The 24,497-nt window shown below is 29.8% G+C and overlaps 1 protein-coding gene across 1 annotated transcript in view; it reads left to right on the forward strand.

Annotated features, from left to right (window-relative positions):
• Positions 1 to 9,216, forward strand: part of LOC129958366 (F-box/LRR-repeat protein 7-like) — a 78,368-nt gene extending 69,152 nt beyond the window's left edge. Inside the window, exons 4-5 of the mRNA XM_056070800.1 lie at positions 6,594 to 6,891; positions 7,499 to 9,216. Of these exons, the coding sequence (XP_055926775.1) occupies positions 6,594 to 6,891; positions 7,499 to 7,982 (782 nt within the window). The 3' untranslated portion in view covers positions 7,983 to 9,216. The remainder of the gene's footprint in view (positions 1 to 6,593; positions 6,892 to 7,498) is intronic.
• The last annotated feature ends 15,281 nt before the right edge of the window (positions 9,217 to 24,497 follow it).

The following is a 24,497-nucleotide window of genomic DNA, read 5'->3' on the forward strand; positions in this document are numbered from 1 at the left end:
TCAAAAAAAAAGGCTTTAATTATTAATTTCAAATTCATATTTATGTACTTGTTGAACTGAGAAAATTTTAAAGCATTTCAGTTGTTTCGATGAAAGAGACTTTGCTACTGTCATCATAAATTGGTGTGACCATTCCTTTTCTGGATTTTTAAATATTTTAATTAAAATATTACTACTTTTGTCTCCTTGTCATGGTTTTCTAATTTAGAACTGAAAATAATAATTAAATTTTAATAAACTTGAATTGACTGATATAAAGTTTTTCATGGAATTGATTTTCATATATTTTATTTTTTCCAGCATAAATTTATTAACTCATTTATTAATTATTTTAAAATTGAAAGGTAGATCATTAAAAGACTTTTAAAAAATCCATCTAAATTTTGACGTTTGTTCTGTGTTTAAATGTTTTCCGGGTTTTCAAACGGAAATTTCCATGAAACTGTGGCTTATTCAAAAGTCTAGAATAGTCCTTGAAGTTTCTAGATTTTGTATAAAAGTTAAATCTCTAAAACTGAACAAAAAAAAAATCTTTAAATTTAGTTTAGTAACTAAAAATGGTCTTAAGATTTATTCTTTAGTCTAGCTAGTCTTCCTCGGGCAACAAGCGGCTGTATTTTAATCTTTATACATATTGTCCAATACAGTGTCATTAATGCCTAAAAATAACCAATTATCTTAACTATATGCTACTTTAAACTTCTGCCTTTTTCACGTGCAGATCATAATTTTTGCCAAGTCACACTTGGTTGTAAATTAATGCTCCATTAAAATGTAAAATTTATATCAGCATTTTGAAAGTAAAATTTAAAACATGCATTATGCATTAAATTTTGAAAGCTTGACATTTTTGCTTCGGAAAAAGCATGAAAAATAGTTGTCTATTATGTAATTTAAACATAAAATATATTGACTTAAATATCTTACAAAATATTAATTTTACATTTCTTGTACCAGCGATTCATTAACATTTTGATACTATAAAATGTTTCTTCTGTTCGGCAAACTTGCAATATTTTAATTTAAAAAACACATAGAAAATAATTGGCAATAAAAATACTACTTTACTTACGGTACAAAAGAAATACGCTATCCAAGAGACTGTTACTAATGTGAGTAATGTTTAAGTTATCATTTATCCAGTGGCAGATATAAGCAATAAACGGCTTTAGCCAGAGCACATTATGAGGCTCCTTTTTATTTACTGATTAGGGTATGATGTCAAATGGAATTTATCCTGATTTATCATTGGAAAAATGACTATGAGACAAAATTCTTCAATAATGAACCATAATTGTTTGTTAATGTTTTCCTTATTTACCAAATAAAGCATTTTATTTTTATGTTAAACTATAATGAGCTAATTAAATAAATATAACATTAAAAATTATTATTTTACTGTGCCTGTCAAGTGTAAAAAAAAAAACTTGATATGAATAATTAATTGTTCACTATGCTATAAGTATGTAATTTTTTCTTTTGTATATTTAATAATGGTTTAAATAATTCAATGTAAACACACGCTACAATTTTATAATTCATATAATTTTTATTTTTTATAAATTTATTTATTTGGCTTCTATATCAGATAACATGCAACTGTTTATCTGGCGGTATTTATTGTTAAACTTCGAAGCGACGATTTGAGAGTACCTATCATCTAGAACTGATGAGATATCAGATCGATGCTTATTTATTCTGAATTCGAACGTCTGAATAAAACAGTAAAGTAAGATAACCCCAAATTTGGATTATCAATTTAAACTGCAAAATCCACCTCCCTCAATTAGTTTGGAAAATGTTACTTAATGATAATTTAAAATTAATTAATTGTTATACTTATTTCTTCCAAATTCTTTTTATCGAATTTAGGATCAGTCTAATCCATACTATTAAAAATATTAACATTTCTAATCAACAAAATTCTTTTGGTCACAGATGCATACCGATAACATTTCAGCTCAAGAAATGTAAAGCCTCGTTTTTTCCATTTTTCGCTTTCCATTTTCCTAAACGAATTTGAATTCAATATTTCGGCAGCATTTTATTTCTGTCTGTCGGTGATACAATCTCAAACAGATGATTTCTTTTCCAGATCTGGCGTGAATCGCCTCAAATTTGGGAATTTCGACATCTACTCTTCAGAACTACGAGTAGAAAGAGAAGCAGTGAATAAATAAACAAATGAGATCATCGGACTAGCGTATGATCCGAACTAACTATAACCGTTTAAAAAGCAGATGTTTTAATGCATTTCGATTTTTTTTTTTTTTTTTTCGTTTGTACATCAATCACGCAACACTTTTTTTTAAAAAAAAAACATTTTTGTTATTCTTTTCTATACTGAAGCCTGTAAAACAAAGACCATGTGTTTTAATCAAGAAAATCATATTTTGAAAAGAAAAGGTATAATCGAGTGAGGTTTCGGATATTTTTGTGACAGAATGTAGAATCGTCTGATATATAAATGTTGAGCGTAGTTCTTTAGCATTCTCAATTAATTTAAATCATTATTTATATCTTTAAAAAAATGAAAACATATAAATGAAATCATGCAAAATATATAGTTTTTGTGATCAGAAACATAGATTCCTTGTTTACTGTTATTTTTTCCGATTTTGATTAAATTTCCCATGTACTCCTTTATACTTTTAAGTAAACAGTTTTGGGAAAATGTAGAAACTTTAACTCTGACAAGTCTTCCTTTTCAATTTTTAATAAGAATGTAACTACATAGTTTTTAAGAATATAATTACCTAATTTTACTAAATAATCCTAATTCCATGCCGTAATTCTTTTTAATATTAGTTATGATAGCATATTCAAACTCATGCTATTACGTGAGTTGAATGCCGATTGTTGCAAAGGACCAAAATCTCAGATTAACTACAAGAGTCCTTCTCTTTCTTAGCTGCTCTAGTTTTAAATTATTCCTCAATCCCTATTTAAAACTTTTAAAAATTCAGGTCTCTTAATATTAATAGGAAATTTTTAAAGAATGTGAAAGCCTTTTTTAACAAGCAGACTCAAATATTCATAATAAATGTGCATAAAAAATAATTACGATTTCAAACAACAAAACATTTCATTACAAATTATCTCCCTACAAATGCGTAGACTTTTATTAAATTCTTGGATTTGAAACTTATTTTATAAAAACAGTTTTACACAAGATTTTTTTTTATTATAATTATTTTATACTAGATATAAGTGCTGGCTTGCCTCGCTTAGATTAACATCTCACTTTCAGGCTACTCGAAGACTATTTTAAGACGGAGCAGATAGTTCTGACCCAAGCAATCCTTTATTATTTTAGTGTATTTTTATTTTAGTAATATTGTGCAAAATAATGCCTTTATTTATTTGTTTTTTAATATGTATATTATAGAAAAAACGACTAACGTTAATAAAATTCTTGAAAAATTAACCTTAATTATTAATTAATGATTTTCTTACTTATATATATGAAGTAAGGATATTATCAGATTATGAAATGTTATAGAGAAATAATACATTTCAAACAAATGTAACATTCAAAATTATTTTATAGGAGCTATCAAGTGGAATATAACATAATCAGTTAATGAATAATTAACGCCTTGGCTGTCGCGTGATGTGTCTATGATTCACTAATTAATCACAATTAGATTATTCGATTCATTAATTAGATTATCCGAATCACAAGCATAAAATATGGCAGCGAACGTGTTAATATTCCAGTACAATAATAATAAAGTAATTATTTACCCTTTAATTAATGATTCCAATTTTTTTACAGATATTGTAGTTCTAATATTTAATAATTCAAAAAATTTAGGTTACTTATGAATTATTTATTTGACAACTAGACTAATGACATTTTTTAATTGATCTGTATACGCCCCTCCCGGCACTGCATTTCTTCAACCTATCTAAAATATTAATAAATTCGCCCTTTATTGCAAAAATTCATGTTCCCTTTATATTTTCGTATACTGTCGTATGTTACTCGTTTGTTGATTCCAGCGGCGGATTTCCAACTATGTAGCTTATCTAGAGCAGCTGAGCTGAGAAAAAGCCACAAGCAATTCCTTTAAAAAATTGTTATTCGCTAAGTTTCCCAATAAATAAATTGAAAAAATATAAATTATCTGAATTATAAAATATTAGAATAAAAATACTTTGACAAGTATAATTGTTCAGGTTCAATTAATTATTACAGTATGTATAAACACAAAAAGTTTACTTCAGAATGAAATTCTATACAAATGTGGATGCCACGCAACCATAGGTCTTAGTAAATAAACAAATAACATTTTCAAAAATTTACTAAAATGAAAAAATTAATCTGATTAAGTAATTAACACGTTGATTAAATTAAAAATAAATTGAAATGTGAAATTAACTTGACTAGTTTATTAAACGCAGTGCCTTATAATGTAAACTATTTAGGGCCGCAAAATGCCTACATCCACCACTGGTCAAATCCACAAGATATTAAACAATAGTAAGTCTTTAAATATTTGAAAATTTATTGTCATCTTGCCCTTTTGCTTACAAATATAACCACCTTATTGCAGCCTTTTAACTGTTTCAATTCTGGTGGCGCATATTATAGACCATCATTATGTTTACATTTCAGTTGTCTATTTTTGTATCTAGTGGATGATTTCCGTCTAAGCAATTGGCTAGGGGAGCTAAACTGAGAGGGCGCAGCAGGCAAATCGATTAACCTAGATGCCTAATCAATATTAATTATAAAATATTCGGATACTACTAGTTTGTTAAGTATAAATGATCAATTTTCTGTGTGTTGCATTACGTTCATTTAGTTATTACATTAAGTATAAATAGGAAGTATGTGTTTAAATATAATTGCATTTAAAGATGTCGCTCAGTCATGAGTTATGATAAATAAACATATAAAAACATATATTTCTACGAACATAAAAAATTAAACTAAATCGTTAATTGATAAGCTTATTAAAAGAGGAACCTTATAATGAAAACTGCATAGGGCCGCAAGATGCTTTATTCTGCCGCTGTTTGTACCACCATTGTTTTATATTTTTCTTCTTACTCATTATATTAACTCTCATATAGTGCGGCATGTTTTGTACCGAGCATGTGATGATCGTGGCTTAGGAATATTTATTTGCTGTGTGCAATTACTAACAGTTGTTTTTAATTACTTTCGGATGCGTATTAAATCCTTTCGAGCGGTATCATCGTTTTAATGACTTAAACACCGTAAAACCGAAAAACCAAATCTAATCAAATTAGAACTCAATTGAATCGCTGATTGCAGAAACAATATGAGTCAATAACAGCAAAGTGGTGAGGGTTTGAAAAAACTAATTAATTTCTTTAAATCAATAACTAAGCGTTTTTTTACTGAAGAGATTTTATTTATTTACAATATGGCATTACTTGATATATATTACTTAATATATTTTGTATTAAAAGGATCAAAGATTATAGAATAAATTTTAAATTTTAGAACCCATTGAGAGTTTTCTGTCGTGTATCAATAAAATGAGCAAGAGAAATGAAATTTAAGTACTCATATATGGTATTATGCATATTGATTTATTGTAATGTTATCTAGAGAAAACAAATAAACTTAAATGTGATCATAATACTACATTATACAAATACATAATACAAATTTGAAAATTTCATCTTCTACGTAATAAAAACTAATAACTTCTTTGATATGTTTTTAAATGCTTTAAGTTGTCCTTTTTTACTTATACTGATGCAAATCTTTTCCTACATAGGCTTCATTTCCAAGTAACTCCACTTTCCCTGCTTGTGATTTTCTAAAATGAAAATTATGCGTTGTTAATTCATTTATCAATTCTTGGATAATGACTGTCCTTTAACTTGAATTCCTACCTTTGGGGGTTATCATATCCACTGATTCAATACGTTGTTGTTCATCATTTCGACTTGGAATCTTGAAATTTTTCATGAAAAGAAGTAATATAAAATGCTATAATATTAGAACAATAAAGTCACAGATCAGAATAATGCCAAACAGAAGGAAGCCATCATTCAAGATTATCTCTAGGGCACAAGAAGCTAGCAGAAAAAAACACGAGTCAATGAGTCGAGCAGTTTTTATTCTAATTCAAGTTCTTAAACTCTTACTGTGAGAGTTTTTAATATGTCATGTCGTTTCTTCCCACTTTATGTAAATAGTGTGATAATAGTCATTTAGAGTGTAATAACAGCAAAAACACAATTTTGAAGAAAAATTGCTTCATGCTGCCTTCTGCAATCAGAGATTTAATGCTTCTTTGTTAATCTCATGTCTTATTGTATGATTTTAGTTTTAAGACCTATTATTAATGTATTACTTTTGTCTTGCAGATCTATAATTTTAGTCATTTTTAACTTTATCATGTGCATTCTCTGAATATGATAATGGAATCTTTCATTCGCTTTTGTATTACATTACGGTTACTAGAATTTCTATGAACAAAATAATACAAAATTCATTTTTGCTATTTTGGACCAGTATCATACTTATTTGCTTATCAAAAAATATCGCCAAGATTTTAAACCTTGTGCTTATTTCTAATTTTTTTCTTCGTTTTTTTCCAAAACAGGTTGTCAACAAGTGACGACAATACAACCCAGATCTCTATCAAATGATAGATCGGACTCAGTGTTAGATCATCCTAGTAACAGTGCTTTGCATGTGCCTCCACAGATTGTCCATCACCATCAGCTGTTCCTCCAGTACCTCGACCTCACAGACTGCTATTGTTTAGAAGATTTGGGTCTCATAACCATTCTTCGAAATTCGCCGCAGTTGTCTCATCTGTATCTTCGTCGATGTGTACAAATAACTGATGGTGGTGTAAAAGCCATTGCTAGTTATTGTGCGATGCTTAAAGAACTCAGGTAAAAAAAAATGCATTCAGTCTCAGATGCATTTTATATTAAATACATATTTTCTTTTTAAAAGCCAGATAGCTATATTACATTCGGTGGAATCCATCACTTTTCATTTCAGTACATTTTAGTACCGCCATTTTGTTAATGCCATTTTTCAGAAATGATTTATTTTGAATCATCTTTATCAAAGTTCTCAGAACCTTGAACTTCTAAAATCTGCTTTCAGCACAGTAATGTAGAAATGATTATTATAAAGCAATTTTTATAATGACAGTCATTATTTAATACTTATTAATTAAACTTATTATTTAATACTAATTAATTAAAATACTTATAAATGAAGATGCAAAATATTTGTAGGAAATAAATCCGGAAGCGTCATGAATCTAATTTTTTAAGAAATTTAATTTAAAATAATTCATTTTTATAATCTAATATTGAAAAACTTATATTCTTTACCACATATACTTACAAAATTTCAGCTATTTTAAATTGCACTGAAACTTAAAAAACATTTTATATTTGTGTTCTTTTGGGATATTTTTTATTATACTTCTTATCATTATTATTCCTCAAACAGTCTGTTAATGAATCTTTTTTTTTTCTTTTTCAGCATTAGCGATTGCATTCTAGTGACTGATTTCGGAATATATGAGCTTGCCAAACTCGGCTCCAATCTCAGGTACCTAAGTGTTGCAAAGTGTGACCAAATCTCTGATGCTGGCATTAAACAAATTGCACGTCATTGTTATAGGTTGCGGTATCTTAACGTCAGAGGATGTGAAGCTGTATCTGACCATAGTATGGAACTTTTGGCAAGAAGTTGTTCTAGGTTACGGGCACTTGATATTGGTAAATGTGATGTTACGGATGCTGGTCTTCGCGTCCTTTCTGAACATTGTCCAAATTTAAAGAAATTAAGTGTGAAGTCTTGTGATTTGATAACAGACCAAGGAATACAGTCCATTGCGTTTTACTGCAGAGGTCTACAGCAATTAAACATTCAGGATTGCAATATTTCAGTTGATGGTTATCGGACTGTGAAGAAATTTTGTAAAAGATGCATTATTGAGCATACTAACCCTGGATTTTGTTAAAATCCTACACTATAACCATAAGTTTTTAACTGCGATGCTCAGGGAAAGATGTTAAGAAATCTGCAGCATTTACTCGTCAGTCGTTTTGAGTCAGCATAATAAAATACAATTATTTTCCCTTTTTTACCGGAATTATAATGCCTAATATCTGATGGAGACAAATTTTAAGAATATAACATTTTCAACTATCTTTAATAAATTTCAAGTATTATAAAAATGGCTGATGCATTTCCTCCAGTAAAATAAGTGCCTTAGAAAAATAGATTGAACCAGGTTATTTGTGCACAGAAAAGAAATTAATCAGTTATTTAAATACTGTAAGCTCGTAAGAAATTTTTCATTGCAAATATATAAAAGAAAAGAATGACGGAAGAGCTCATAAATTTGTTTGATTTATATCATTAAAATTTCTGATGATCTTTTGTATGAGCATATGTTATTCAGAAAACATTGAGATGAATAATACATTGAGAGAAAAAAATACCTTTTGCCTTTGTAAAAAAAATCTTTTTTTTTTTTTTTTTTTCAAATATGATTTTCTGATTTTTGATATTTTTACAGAAATGTAATTCTTATATCTTTGTCATAAGAATTAAAGCATGTAATTACAAATGCTTCTATTACAAAAAGTATTTAACGCCGTTTTGAACAACAGTACATATCACTAAATATTAATAAAGTAAAACTGCTTTCCATTTATTGGGAATATTATTTATAAAAGATATTACTTTTTAAATACTTGTAATTTAATTAATAATACATCAAGAATAATTGGATAATCATTATACAGCCCCTGTTATAATGCTTAATTTTTACGTATCAATTATCATTCATTATTTTCAATTACAAGTATGGAAAGAATAACATATTTATCTCTCACTCTCCCATAATTTTGAAATATAAGCTAAAATTCTAGAACCTAGTCTTTAACTAGAGGGCTTGTTTTGTTTCAAAAAGTGCTAAATTGTACATTGCTAGTGCTTTGTAAAATGTGAAGGATATTAAATATTATTCCTTTATGTTTTGTTCCCTAAAGGACTTTGCAATTGTTGTACTGCACCACTTATATCAGCTGTCCTTGTTGTAAATTAGAGAGAATTTATATATAAGTGTACATATAAAGGAATTTATACAGAATTTTTTGTACACAGTTAATTTTATTATTGTACATAGTTTTATATTGTAAGTATTGTAGAATTGTATTTTGTTCCACTAAAATCTATTTAAAAAATTTTCTTTGATGTGTTCTGTTTTATTTTTATATGTGACATTTTGTTTGTTTTCAAAATTAATGCAGAAATTGGTTGTTGTAAATATTCATTTCAATTTATTACTTTATAATATATTCTACATCTGATGCTATCAACAAAATTTTTTTGAAAAACTACTACTTAAAAAAAGACAAATGAAAAATGGGGTATTTGATTAACTCAATTGAAGTAAACTAATTGCCATTCATGGCAAAAATCTTTAGTGCTTTTTATTTAACAAAAAATGAAGCTTTAACTGTTTATCTATCTCGCATCATATGGAGTTCGGTTTAATCATACAGTTGTATAACATCCTAAAATTCGAATTTTAAATCCAATTTTATTATTATTATTATTATTTATTTTTACTTTTTTTATGATTTGACTAAATATTTATTTCATAAAAATTTCGGAATCATAAATTTCACATTGGAATGATCATTTAAATACAATTTATAGAAATATTAAAGATCTGATATTTGTAACTGCTATTAGGTATATAAATTCAGTCAATTTATAATCAAGTATTGCCATCTATTTAGTTTTATTCAGACACATTTGTAATCTTTCTTCATTGATGTTTGAAAATTAAATTAATGTATACCTCTGTAATAAAAAAAAAATAGCATGATCTTTCGAGAAAAGCCCTTTTCTGATTTGTAACATTTTATTAATTATGGGCTACCTTTAATCTGTTGATCGAATATGCAGTGGAAAGAGCCATTTTCATTAACATTTTTACATTTCTTAAGTTTAGGAATCAGTGGTTTTTTAACAAATGATTTAATGTTCTAAAAATTGATTTGATTTTATGTGATAAAAACTTCTAAATAAATATTATGCGAAAGGTCATAATGTAATAACTCATGGCTGCATGTGAACATTATATCTTTAGACAAACATTTTGAGAAAAAAAAAAATCCATAATGAGCTTATTCGTTCTGTGCATTTTGCGATCCATCCTTGAATTCAAGAAATTGTGCTGCTTTAGTTGGAGGAGAATATAATAATGTAAAATATTCTCCTACTTGCTTTACTCCATAATACATTTCAGTCCAAAGCAGACTGAATGGTGTGAGAAAAAAGCAGTATTGAAAATCTACTTTTTATCTCTTAATTGTTAAACAAGAAATGTCTGGAATAAAAATAACTCAACATCTTAAAAAGAAATTATTTTGAATAAAATTATATGTTTATTAAAATATTATAAAAGAAGAATTTCAATGAATATTTAAAAATATAATTGGAAATTAATCATGGCATGGCTAGTAGCCACAGAAAATTGCAATTTAAGCTATTCTTTTTTGGGTATTTAATAAGAGGCGGATTTGCGATTAGGTAGCTGCTTAGGATTGCTGGCCTAAGAAGAGGCCGACCGCAAGCATATCTATCTTGTTTCCAAAGAAGTAAATTTGATACAAATAAAAATCCTATATTTACACTCTGTCAAGGATAATTAATCTAGACCCTATCTAATTCGTTACGTTCCTTTAATATTATATTTACAAATTCCGAACATCTACTTCAATGAAAGTGCAGAAACATGGAAGCTGCAGAATCATAAATTATAATAAGTATAAATATATGCATCTTTTTCTTATCGCACTTTTAGAGTTCATATGGGAAACTGTTATACTAACCATCTTATTCAAGCTGAGGGTTTTCCTCAAGGAAGCGTCTTTAGAATCACTCTTTTTATTATTCATGTTAGTCAGATTTTAACTAATTTGCCATCATCTGTTAATAAAACACTTTATGCTGATGATCACCAGATTTCACGCCAAGGAATTTATATACATTTAATAGAAAAGCAACAGCTAAACGCACTCATCAATTTGATAACTTGGCGTGATGAAAACGGAGAGAAATCTCGTCAGAGAAATGCTGCCGCCTCCATCTTTACAAGAAATGTAATGTTAATTCCAAATCTGCTATTTATATACGTAATATTGCTATTATAGTAGTGAATGAAATCCGATTTTTGGGAATTATATTCGATCGAAGATTCACCATCCTTCCGAATATTTTGTATTTGCGAAAGAAGAGTGAGTTATCCTTGAACATCTTAAAATTCCTCTCCAGCAGTTCTTTGGGAACAGACGTAATTATGATGCAGCCATTCTCTTCCGTCTTGATTATGGATGCATATTGTATGGATCCGCACATCCTTGCATTTTGCACAGGCTACACACCATCCATCATTCAGTTTTGGGAATATGTTCCGAGGTCTTTCGAACACACCCAATAAAAAGTTTGTGCGACATCTTCTTTTAACAACTGCTCTATTTAAGACATAAAAAAATTCCACCTTATACCTTTTAGGAGTGCAATCTATCTCGAATCATCTTACATCTTAACTAACACTTCCAGCTGATCTTTAGAGAATTTATGACGCTCTTTCCTCTTACACCCTACCATTCAGTGAGGGAATAAAAGTGCTTCTTCAGGACTCGAACTTCAACAATATTACAATTAAGACGATTGATTTCTTTTGTTTCTTTTCTTGGGATACGCCAGAATTTTTATTTTTGAATCAATTTTCTGGATTTTATAAATCCACGACGGTACCGATGGTTTTTCAACCGGTATTTCTCCGTCATTGCTGTCGGTATTGTGTCCAATTTTTACAGATATCTCGAAATCAGATGGACATGCCGGCTGTGGTATTTACTTTCATCTGGTTCGCTGAGTTATCATTTACGTAACTGTTCCTCTGTCTTCACAGCGGCATTGTCGACAACTTCTTGTGCTGTTCAAGGAATTTCGCCATCTACTAATGGTAACTTCGTTATTTATACTGATAACACGAGTGCTTTAAAAACACTCTTCCACTTCTACAATCGAATGCATCCGATCGCCTTAGAAATATTGTATACTTTACACCATCTTCAAAATAAGATCTGCAGTATTGTCTTTTGCTGGGTTCCGGGTAATGTGAGCCTTTTTAGTAATGAGGCTTTGGACTCTTCTACAAAAGCTGCTTCTTCATTCCTTGTACAAGACCGCATGTATCATGATGACGAGAAATTCTTTGTTTGTCATCTTAATACTACTTGGCAGACAAAATGGAATGAGGAAATTCATAATAAATTGCATACCATTAAATCTTTTATCGGATTATGATCTACACTGCCTGTACGAGAGTTAGATGTTAAATTGATCCACCTTCGTATAGGATACCTATGTTTCACCTATAATTATCTTCATTGTGAAGGAAGGGACCCCAAGTGTCCACGTGTCCTACTGATTTTACAGTAAAACATATTTTAATCGAATGTCCTTAATTCCTACCGTGCTACTCTTCAATGCTTTTAATTCCTACCGTGACCACTTTTTCCATTCATCGTACTTAATCTTGCAAGACTTGGAGGGTGAAAAGCACTACACAAACATTTTACATTTCTTAAAAATTATTCGCTTTTTTACTTTTATTGACAGTACAGTCTTCTACTTTATTTAGGTGCTTTGTCCTCTTCAATTACTTTCATTTTGTTTTTAAATTTTATTCCAGCCTTAGTAGTTTTTTTTATATATAATCATGTCTTGATGGAGCATGTACTTTTAACATTTAAAATTTTTCTTTTCTCATATTGCTGGGTTTACTTTATTTTTAACCATGTGTATAGCGCAGTTTAGCCAAGGCTAGCTGTTTCGCCAATAAAATCAATACCAGTGTCGCAAAGTGTCTAAATTTCAACTAGCGCTTAATATATGCTATTTTCACATGAAAACATGAGAAGACTGAAATTTTGAACAAATTCTTGCCAAAGATACAATCTATTCTAGTACTAGTTTTCTTCGGTTCTCACTAAAAGACCAATTAAACCAATCCATATAAGGCATCTCCTCCATTAGTAATGACTGGACTCAGATGGATAGTCTTTATTTTCAAGATTTTAAACAACCATAGTAAAATTCCGGGTTAAAAATGAATTCTGAGACAGACATACTCACTGAGACAACATACACTTCGTAGTGAAAAAATATTTCAATACTTACGTCCACTTTACGGCTTTTGTGATCGTGAAGCAAGAAGCAACAGGGCAAATTAATTTTCTAACATCTAACATTTTTTTTTTCCTGCAACGATACTACGTTTTCAAAGGACTGTAGGCTGCTATAAATTATTAACACTTGCTGGAATCATGAGATTCGTGACCTACAAGGCAATTTAATACATAGCTTCCGCAACAACATTTGGACTGATACTGTGGTAGATTGTTCAGCAATATCTGTTGCTACCTTACGAAAAAACGTATCAAGTATGCTTTTAGAAAAATTTCTCACAAATGCGTTCCAGCAAGAAATCGCTTAATATGGTTTGTACCCTGTTACATCTGGCAAACTTTCTTTTCCTTATCTAACAGTAAACGAGAAGTAAAGTTATCACAGTAGCTCCTCGAGGGGACATCCATTATCTTTGGGATTGTATGCTCTAATATAAAATACGTCTAAGATCTTTTGACTCGCTCTGCATATCTGTTACCCATTATGGATGCTATGGATGGACGGGGGCTTAACTTCTGGATATCTGTTATCCATTTAGTTCTTTCTCACTTCTTAACTTTTTTTGCACCGACAGCTATAATTATAAAAGTGATATCAAAATATAGTCAACTGTCTATCTGCTATCCTATGGGAGACCGCATACAACGCTTTCTAGCTGCAAAGTCAGAATTTAGGGTCCGTGACGAAGCGAGGGTAAGAGACTTCTATTTTGTTTAGTTTAGTCATATTAACGTTCCATTTTGAAGAAATACGGGTACTATTATATGACGGATCTCATAATTTTGAACTATGATCAGATGACGAGAATGACACTTGACTGGTACTTCTTCAAACCTCCTTCCACACAAGTAGGAGAACAGTTTCCCCGTGAGATCAGATTTAGGGAGCATCAAGTGCATATATATGGCATATTTTCCTTAGAATCGTATTTTGATCTGGAGCCTCCGGGTCCAGAAGTTGAGACTTTATCACTAGACCTCGAGGGTAACTGGTACTCGAGCCATAGTATGATTATTCTCTCCACACCGTCATCACTGATTTAGAAAATGTAAGCCGAACCCTAGGCGTTATTTTTTAGCTCCCTTAGGATATCTCACTTTAAAAAATGACATAAACGCAATAATGTACTATCCCAAATGACTATTCCTAAGACTAGCGACCGCGGCATTTCTACAGCCCCTTTAGCCCTTCCAGACGCTAAGCCACTCGTTACATTAACAAAAGTACCGGATTAGTGAAGGCTCATGAAAAAGGCATTTTAATAGCAAATCTTAAATATATAGTAAAAATTAGATAAAATGGTACATAAAATTATATATTATAAGTAATACGAACTATAATTCAAAATTTGAGCAGCAGTCCATTGTTTACTTCTCGCTAAGGTCACTAACATCAGCATTCAGTGACTTATTTTCTCATAAACACTTCCATCTCGAGTCTGCTGGAAACTCCGCATTATAAAGACCAGTATGCATTTGGGTCGGAGGAACCATTTGAGACGAAAAAGTGACTAGCGGCTTGAAGTATACTAACAATAGGATACAGCACACTATTTCCGATTTTCCTCAGACCTCTGAGGAAAATTCTGAGTAATGCAAGTTGCAAATGAAACTTGTCCGACATTTATCGATGTGGAAGATCTGCGTGTAATGCTCAACTGCTATCAATATATATTTCAAACTGCCTGTCATTTCTCCAACATTCCATTAATGGCTTCTTCGACACAAATCAGATGTCCCCTTATATATAGGACAGCATCAGTTCAAGCACCTTGCACACATGAATGATATGAACCGAATGTTCGCAGCACTCGTTTGTTCGCAATTTCCAACACCATTGCGTCACTAAACGTGTCGCACAGATGCCGAGATATGCTGTAAGTGATCTTATCAGATATCACTTTTATGATTAGAACTGTAGATGGTCTGTGTGATAACTGTAAATGTTAGTTATGATTATAACTGTAGAAGCTAAGAAGGTAAGGAAAAAAAAGGATTTAAAAGGACATCCTGTATGCATTTACAGATAACCTGATTATGAGCATTTTAAACAGAAAGTGGAATCAACAGGATAAGTCCTTGCCAAAATAATTCACAGTTTACTGTATTGTGTAACACACATATTAGAAAATTATAAAGAAAACACATAGGGAAATGCTGCTTTTCTTTCATTCGTTTTTATTTAAGTAAAGGATGAATATCATCAGTGACCCAGAAAATTTTTATTCTTTAAAATATAAAAGTTCGCTCTGTGTAAGCTCTAAATAGCAGTTTGCTCTACATACAGTTCAATCTACGACAAGCAAAAATAATTCAAGTAAAAGACATTTACATAAAATTCGCTTCATTCAACAGTTTTTTTTTTTTTTTTTTTTTTTGCAGCTGTTATTTAAAATCTATATTTCCTATTGTATCTATATACAATAAAACTTAAGTTTAAATCCATTGGCATAAAATTATTATGTGCAATATGTCATATGTGAGTATTAAATACAGTATTAATCGAATCGCGTCATAATGAAGCTAAAAGAGATTATTCGGTTTTGTAGTTGTCAGGCTTTTGTTCGTGATTTTGTACCTTACTTGCAAACAAGACGCTCTTGTTTTACTTTTAAGACTGATACAAAAGAGCACCATGCTTAACTAACAACAATGCTGCGAATGCAAAATGGTCACTTCTACCTCCACATTTGATTTTCCTGGAATAGTTTGCATCTGAGGTTATCTCAATGAACAAATATATTAATCATACTGATAATCAATCACAACGTAGCAATTAGCAATGAGAATCTCAAATATGTGGATAACCTCATCACTTTATTACGGTGAATATAAAATCGTTATCAACATCTCTATCATTCTAAAACAGCCAATCATTTTAATGTATTTATTCAATTAAATTTATGTACAAGTAAGGTTGGTGAATACCTGTTTGGACATTAGCTTGAAATTCTGAAAATTTTATATACAGCTCACGATCGGGCACTAAGCATGACAAGATAATTGATAGACAAATGACAGTTCCTTATTTTCTGTCTGACGAAAGACGAGTTCCTTGCCTGGCGATCCTAATAATTAATACAGACAAAACAATTCATAATAAACTTTGGGACAATCTATAAACTGAAACCAAAAGATTTTCTACACTCATTTCGTTTTGCAAAATCATGGCTCCAGAAAGGACACGTCAATCTACACGATCCGTTGAGTTAATGTTTCTTAATAATTATCTAAGAAAACTATCTTATTTTGAAACATTCATTGAAATTTATTTAATTAGCTTTTTTTTTGTTATCATTAATTTATTCTTTTACTTGATTTTACGCTTATATGTACAGTAAGAGCCACGGAATATTTTTGTATGCAAAATGAAATCGTAAGGGAAAAGGCTTAGAAGTCCTGACTAGCAGCAGTAATGTTGCCATGAATTAAGTCGCTAGTATACTAAAAATATATTTTACTTGACTAGGTTTATTTTTTAGAACCAGACCGAGCATGAAAAATTCCTCATAGATAAGATTTTGTTGTTTTCATTTTCTAGTCTACTCTTTATAAAATAGAAACATAAAAAATAAATTGGATTTAATATTAAAATTGCTTCATTGCTAGAAATACAGTACTGGCCAATGATAATCTGCAATCATAGATTTTGTCACATTTTATACCTGAGGCTAATATAATCACTTCAAAGATGACATAGTAGCAAAAACGATTATTCAATCACGTATATACATTAAAAAACGATAGAAATCTCCTCGTTACAACAGTACTATTTGTCAAATTTTAATTTTTAATGTTATATTCAAAACAAATGTAAAAGCTGTTTTTCAATAGTTATTATTCTAAATATAAAATATCATATTTTTAACAGCCATTGCTTATGATTAAGTGTGTTTTTAAATGAAATAAATAAAAATGATGCGTGAAATGAAATAAAAGTTCAGTGTTTACAGTTTTTAATTGAAATGTTTTTATTATAAAAGAAGCATTAATTCTAAGCTCTGAAGTCTTCTCATAATATTAAACCTAAGTCGCATAACAATACTAAAGATTATGAGCACAGCTACATTCAAATCTTCAGCTATACTGTCGAAAGTTGGTCTTCATCGGGTTCATCATTTTGGAGTTCAAGAAGTAATTCATCATTTTGGAGTAGAAGTCCTGATATGCAGCAGTAATTTTGCCATGAATTAAGCCGCTAGTATAATAAAAATATATTTTACTTGACGAGGTTTATTTTTTAGAACCTAGGTTTATTTTCTGTCAGTGTTAAGTTGGCAAGTTCAGAAATTACTGTTAATTACAACTACTGTATTTTGGATCCATTATATATGCACCCGTTTTGTCAGATTTTGATTTTAATCCTTATTTGTCCACAATTTCAGTACTTATCAATCAAAATCAATCTTCTCCGCAAACTTTAAATTCGTGAAATGAAAAAACAAAACAAAATCTAAATGATTAATTTAAGACAGTAATAATTTTTGTAAACAATTTCAGAGAACAATAAAATGTCTAACAGTTTTAAACTTTTTTTTCGAAACGTTTGCTCAAATTTAACCATTCGCACAACTATAAATTTTCATTAATAATTCAAATATTTTAATTAAAAATATACCACAACCACCTTCCTTCTGCCTGAGTCTTATTTCTAGGAGCAGGGACTTATAAAGAAATAAAGAACGTTTGTTTAGTTGGTTGGTGAATTTTATTGTCTCAAATCCATCTTTGCCTCCGTTGCTCTAAAACATGGGTAATGAAATGAAAAAGCAATAAGATAAATGAGTTGCTGCGTAAATGAAAATACAAAGTTTTTCCAAACTTTTTGGTTTTCAAAATATCAACAAAAATGATGAGAAATGCCTAAATGATTTATGTTTAGATGGTAATCGTTTTTGGGAAACGGTTTCAGCGAATTTTGAATGATGTAAAAATGCAAGTTTTTTATTAAGGCTTTTCATCAGAATAGAAATTTAATAGTTTTATAATTTTCTCTTAAAAACCGGACTGCAATTGTATTTATTTCCTGCACTGCAAGCTCATAAAGAAAAAAGAATGAAAATATAAATTGAAATAGCGAAAAAAAGTATTGTAGGGTAAATAAGTTCCTGTCTAAATGATAACTGCAAAGTATTTCAAACTCTCAGCTTTCAAAAAAAAATTTTTTTAAGACACCATTGAGTGATGAGAGAAATGCTGAAAATTTATTTTCAAGCGTTTACCTTAAGACAGATCGATTGATCTAAAATTTTTTAATTAAATTTATTTAAAAATGAGATATACCATATTTTGCATTAATTTAATTTTAGAAATCTTAATGTATAAAGGAAGAATTAAATAATTTAGCAAATTAATAAAAAAATAAGGTGAACAAGCTACTATTTAGATGAGATACCATGACATTTCAAAATGTTCACCTTTCGCACTAATCGCAAACTGTTAAGTGAAAGGCATAAATATTATAGCTATTTTTTAGATAATTTTGTATGAAACTTACCCTTCGGCGCGTTGATAAATTTTAAACAATAATTTTAAAATTTGTTAAACAGTCTTACTCACATTTTTATCTTTAAAACCTCGAATACATAATAAAGGAACGAATAGAAGCATCAAGAAATGCAGTAAAATAAAAAAATAATTATAACAAGACAGATGAGTTACTGGATGAAAATAGCAAATCTCTCAGCTTTCAAAAACCAACACATTACCCAATTGATTTCTCCTTTGGGAAACTTATCAGCGAAAGAGTAAAACAATGTTATAATTAACGATCCACATTTTAAAATTGTAACACAATAAACCTTTTAAATCTCTGATGTTACCGGCTCCATTTACTTGTAATGAGAGAATGCTTAACGACTCCACCTTGCCATTTATTATCACTTCACGATGATGCAATTTAGAATAGGAACCATTTAAAAATTAATGAGGGAAATATATCTTGCATCAGAAGTTATGGGGACGACGGCTCCGGCTAGTTTCACTTCGTCTAGGAGAAAAAAATATCCCTCTTTTTTTCAATTACTGAGGTCAAGTTTCACTAGTGCAAATAAAATTTACTTGCGATCGGTTTCATGAAGTTAATTAAAACGAGGGAAATAAAAATCTTTAAGACACTTGCTCAGGTGTTTCGTCACAAAATTTTTGAGGAACAATCTATGAGCCGTAACCGTGTGAAGATCATCTAATCAGAGTTGAGATAATGTATCATCAAATAACGAAAGGATAATTTATGTCATTAATAAATTTTCGAGTTCCGAGTTCTCGCCTGTACCCTTCAATGTGACGCTCTATCAAAATTAATCCACCTTATAGGCAGACTGCAACATAGGTGGTCTTACTATCACATCAAAAAATTTATCTATCTTAGAAAATGGCTACTTTTGTAAATTAATCAACGCCTGACCTTTCTGATCAATTTACAATGGGATGTTAAAAATTGCTTTTCATGATTAGAATTATGCAGAAAATTTATTCGAATTTTCTTTTCTTCGGAAGATAATCGATGGCGAGACTAATTTCTTCGGCTTCATGCCTTTCTTTTTTCAATGTTATTTTAATCACAAAACCCTATGAATTTGCTACTTCAAAGAAAAAGTAAGCTATTGTTTCAATAAAATAGTCCCTGATCTTTATCTCTTTCAATGAAATTTCAATTTATGTTAAAATGTATGTTTACGCTAACATTTTGCTTAATCAGAGTCTTTAAACTCGATTTTGACAAAGATATAAATGAAATGTCGCAAATTGCATTTTCCAGGCAAAAGCAGTATTTTATTTCAGATTCCGTGTTGTATCAATCTTCTTACATGAAACATTGTCCTATGTTCTCAATCTTTAAGCTGTCAGTTATTAAAATAGCGTTTCTCGGTCATCAACATTCAGTAAACTTCCGTATTAATTTCATTTACACGTCATTCTTCCAATGAATTTTACCAAAATTTACAGTTCAAATAATTAAAAAAAATAATAATACTTTTTGAACTTGTTTTACAAACTTTTAAGAGTAGTATTTGAGCTTATGTTAACAGAATAAATCTTTTCTTTTATAGGTTTTTCTGAATTTTTTACACATTTATTTATTTTCACTTGTTTCCTGTTTGTAAAGCTGGAATTTTGAATTGAAATTTCATTTATTTATCTATGCACTAGAGTTTGGAAATGTCATACACTTTTTTACCCTCAATGGCAATACACTGTTTTGTGATTTTTCAGAATAAAATCATTTAATTTAGTTAAATTTGATTTCATACAACAGGCATCACCTGGTAATAATTTGAGTAAAGGTTAAACAGCATTTATTACAGCCAAATATAAATTATAGACAAAAGAAGAAAATAATTAAAATAAAAAAAAACTATTTAGCACACCAGTAAAGATACGTTTTAAAAACCATTTTGATAAATTCTTTATTTTATTACCTTCTAAGGGGGCGAACCCCTCCAAGTTGAAATTCACTATTTTAATTCATTTTTATTCATTTATCTGAATAAGTAGCTATTTTCAATAAATGTTTTTTTATATTTCATTAGAAATATCTAATTATTTTTTATTCAATGTAGAAATATTTGTATAGCCCTATCATAGATATGATTGGTATTTATGACACTATTATAGAATAATTACATTTTTGAGGTTTTTTAAATATTTTTGACAAAAACTATGTATGAAATAAAAATGAACAAAAAGAATTTTTATTAATAAATTTGAACTTGAGCGAAATTTCAAAATTCATTCATAGGAAACTGACCTTAATTGGCATTTTCAAACTCTTAACAAAATTTTAAATAGTCGATGAATAATGAAAATTTTATTTTGAAATTTACTGAGTTTGTGAAATAAAATTTTCAAGTAATATTTTAGAGGAGACTCTTAGTCAAGAATCTATGAGTTCTTGTAGGGTTAAGATTTCTTGTTAAAATTTTGATTAAATATTCACAAAATTAAAATATTGGTTTGATCGACTTTTCTTATTTTCTTATTTTCATATTTATTATGTTTTTGTTTTTCCCCTCTGGTTGTGTCTTTCGGTGCTGATTTTGATTGCATTGCATTACTGGACAGTATCATAGTCACTTCTGTAATATAAAACATTCCCTGTTTTCTAAGCTACACTTAAAAGGCAAATGCCTTTATTGCTCTTTCGATTTTTCTTGATTTAATATTTAGATATTTATGAAAACAAACAGTCGTTTTTAATGAGGTCTAGAAAAGAAAATTTAAGATCTCTAACTAAGGAGAGAATCTGGCTTCCAGTCTTTCAAAAACTGAGTCATCCAATTTGAGACAGGAAAATGAGCATTGCAATGAAGATGATGCCAAACTCATGCTTCAAATTATAGTTATGGTTAGGGATGATATCGAGTAAGAACGAAAAGTAATGGAACGATAACATCAGACGCAGAACAGAAGGAGAAGGACGAAAAATTAAAAAAGAAATTTGAATTAGAAGAATTAAGAATAGCCTCCGAAGGCTTTATAAATACGAAGTATGAAAAATGAGAATCTTCCTACTATGAAATGGCAATGTTGACCCAAGTTTTAATCCAACAAATAAAGATAAAACACAGTTCCTATTGTTTTAGGTATCCAGAATCGATACGGAAGTCAAAGTTTCTGGAATACTCATGTTATTACAGCCCAATATTGTTCAACTCATTGTAAAGGAATATGAAGAAAACCATTATGATTATAACTACATCAAAGTTGTATAACTAAAATCGTTTGAGCCTAGAAGAATTCAGGAAAAAATTCTTGCACCACTAAAAGAGTTTAGAGAAAACTTTCCGAAAATTCATTATTGAAATTTCGAATTATTTCCAGGAATGGGTCGAGAGACTCGACATCAACGTTTTCGAGAAATTAAAGAACTTGACCATTTCTAATCAGATAAAGAAGCGGGTCTCTATAGAATCAAATGCCATTTCTTAGATGACTGGTTGAAGTTGGTGTCTGCTCCTGATCTTACAGGGAAAATTAAACGAGTATGAGCTCCTGCGCTCTAATCGTAAACACAAAGCGAAATAAAAGTACCAGAAGTATTAGATAGAAAAGTATTTGGAAAGTAACCAAGAAAGACAATCATTCACTGAAACATGAAAAGCACAGAATACAGGCTATCCTTCAAAAAAGATGCATAAATTTTCATGCTATACTAGTGAATCAGAGAGTCACACACAATTGTCTGTCTTTCTCTAATCCTACAAAACATAACCAACGACTCAGGAGAATGTCATTATAATGGCTGAAACTAGAAGATAAAGACCTGCCATTCTAATTGTTAAAATAAATATTTAAATTAAACGCTGCTAATATGACGAAAATAACAACCAAAAAAAAAAAAAAAAAAACTAAAAGTATGGACATATCAACTTGGGCATCGAGAAATGAAGCAAAGCATAGACAATGGAATGCAGGTTTCAGTGATTCATGAAGGATTTATCATCAGAATAAAATATGAGAAAGAAAGTTAAACTAAAAATTTTTTCAGCTTTCGGGAAGAAAGAAGTGAATTACTAAGAATGTTTTAAGCAAATTAGGACGGAGTACATGGATACATGGACCTGTACGCGTGACATATCCAGTTTCAAAGAAGTTGGCGAGAGACCTATAGCTAAGCATAGTCGTTTAAGAAGCTTTGAAGTTAAAACACAGATAAACTTTAAATCGAATTTTGATAGACTATCGACGATTCCTATGACTCAGAACAAAAAGGAGTAGAAATTCCTTTTGTATGTATGGGAGTGTTTGTTGAACTGGTCTCGATGGAATCTGGGCGGTAAAGCTGAATTCAAGATAAAGAAAAGACTACTATCTCATTTATAGATAACACATGTCAGATTCCACTTCAGCTGTTGTTTGAGAGATGGCTAGGATCAAAAGGAAAATGTATGCATACATGGTACAAATGCATACATGGAGCAAATAAAAGGCTGAACATAAAATAAAGAATTGTGCCGAACATAAATACTGAGAAGCGAAATGAATATGTTTAATTGAACAATAAAATAAATAAATTTGTACAAAAAGTGCTTGATATAATAAAAATATTGTATAATTGTTACGTTAAAGAAAATTAACCGATTTAAAAAATGATAAAATTCGATTCTGAAAACTGAAAGCCGCAGAAATGTGTCATGCCTGTATGAGATAACGAATGAAATCCTAATTCACATCGAATGTATATACGGAAAAGAATGCAAGGTAAGAAGAATTTCCAAAATGCAGTAGAAATAAAGTTCTAAAAGTCTTTTTTTTAACTGAACATTTAGGTAAGCAGAAGCCTACCAGCATATTGAATTTTCACTCTTTTTGGCCTTCTCTGTAACGAGACGTAATGAAATTCTGCAAGAGTTGTAATACATGCCAGTTAAGAACAGGAATTAATTCAGAAACTGAATACCGTTTAGATAAGCAACCAGAAAAGCCCTTGAAGTCTAGAGAGTATTCAGTATTGGACCAATAACAGGACCATTAAAATTGGTCTCCCGACATAGTCACTAATGTAGTGTAGATTATTTGTACACCAGATGAACAGAACCTTACCCCTAAGAATACACGTAATATTCTTACAACGATTTTTACTTTCTTCCCGAAAACAATATGCATAGAACATAGAACTAATTTTACTACTAAATTGTCTGAAATATTCATAGACATCATTGGTATATACCCAAGGTTTTTCATTCCTGATCACCCGAAGAACATGGCTGCAGCAGAAATATAAAAGATGACAGTTGCAAGTAGAAATTAAATTATTTTAATCTCTAATTAAATGATTTTAATTAATCAAAGGGTATCTGCTTCTTTCCTGGGATTAAAATGTACCAAAACTTTTCTAAAGATGCAATTAAAATTTGCTGGTTCATTCAGGATATAAATTAAAGAGAATTGAAGAAAATTTAATATTTCATAGATATCAATCACATAAAATCATTAAATTTATCCTTGTAATTTGATTTTAATTGCTTTAACAATCCAAAGTTTTTAAGCTAAGGAGGCGTAGAATAACAGTACATGAAAATCAGTTTCAGCAATCCAAAAATATAAAAATCATCATTTTCAGCACTCAGGCTTACAGCCTCTCAGGAAAATGAATTTTTTTTTCATGTAAAACAATTAAAATATGCACTTATGTCAAATAGGTATAAAATTTTAAATTATAAACTTTGATTTTAACATAGAAGGTAATCTAAAAACGTTTAATTTAAATTCGTATTGATAATTATTCAGAAGTAATCAATGTTTTTTTAAAGGCA

The sequence above is a fragment of the Argiope bruennichi genome, chromosome X1 (assembly GCF_947563725.1).
Source record: "Argiope bruennichi chromosome X1, qqArgBrue1.1, whole genome shotgun sequence".
Taxonomy (NCBI): domain Eukaryota; kingdom Metazoa; phylum Arthropoda; class Arachnida; order Araneae; family Araneidae; genus Argiope; species Argiope bruennichi.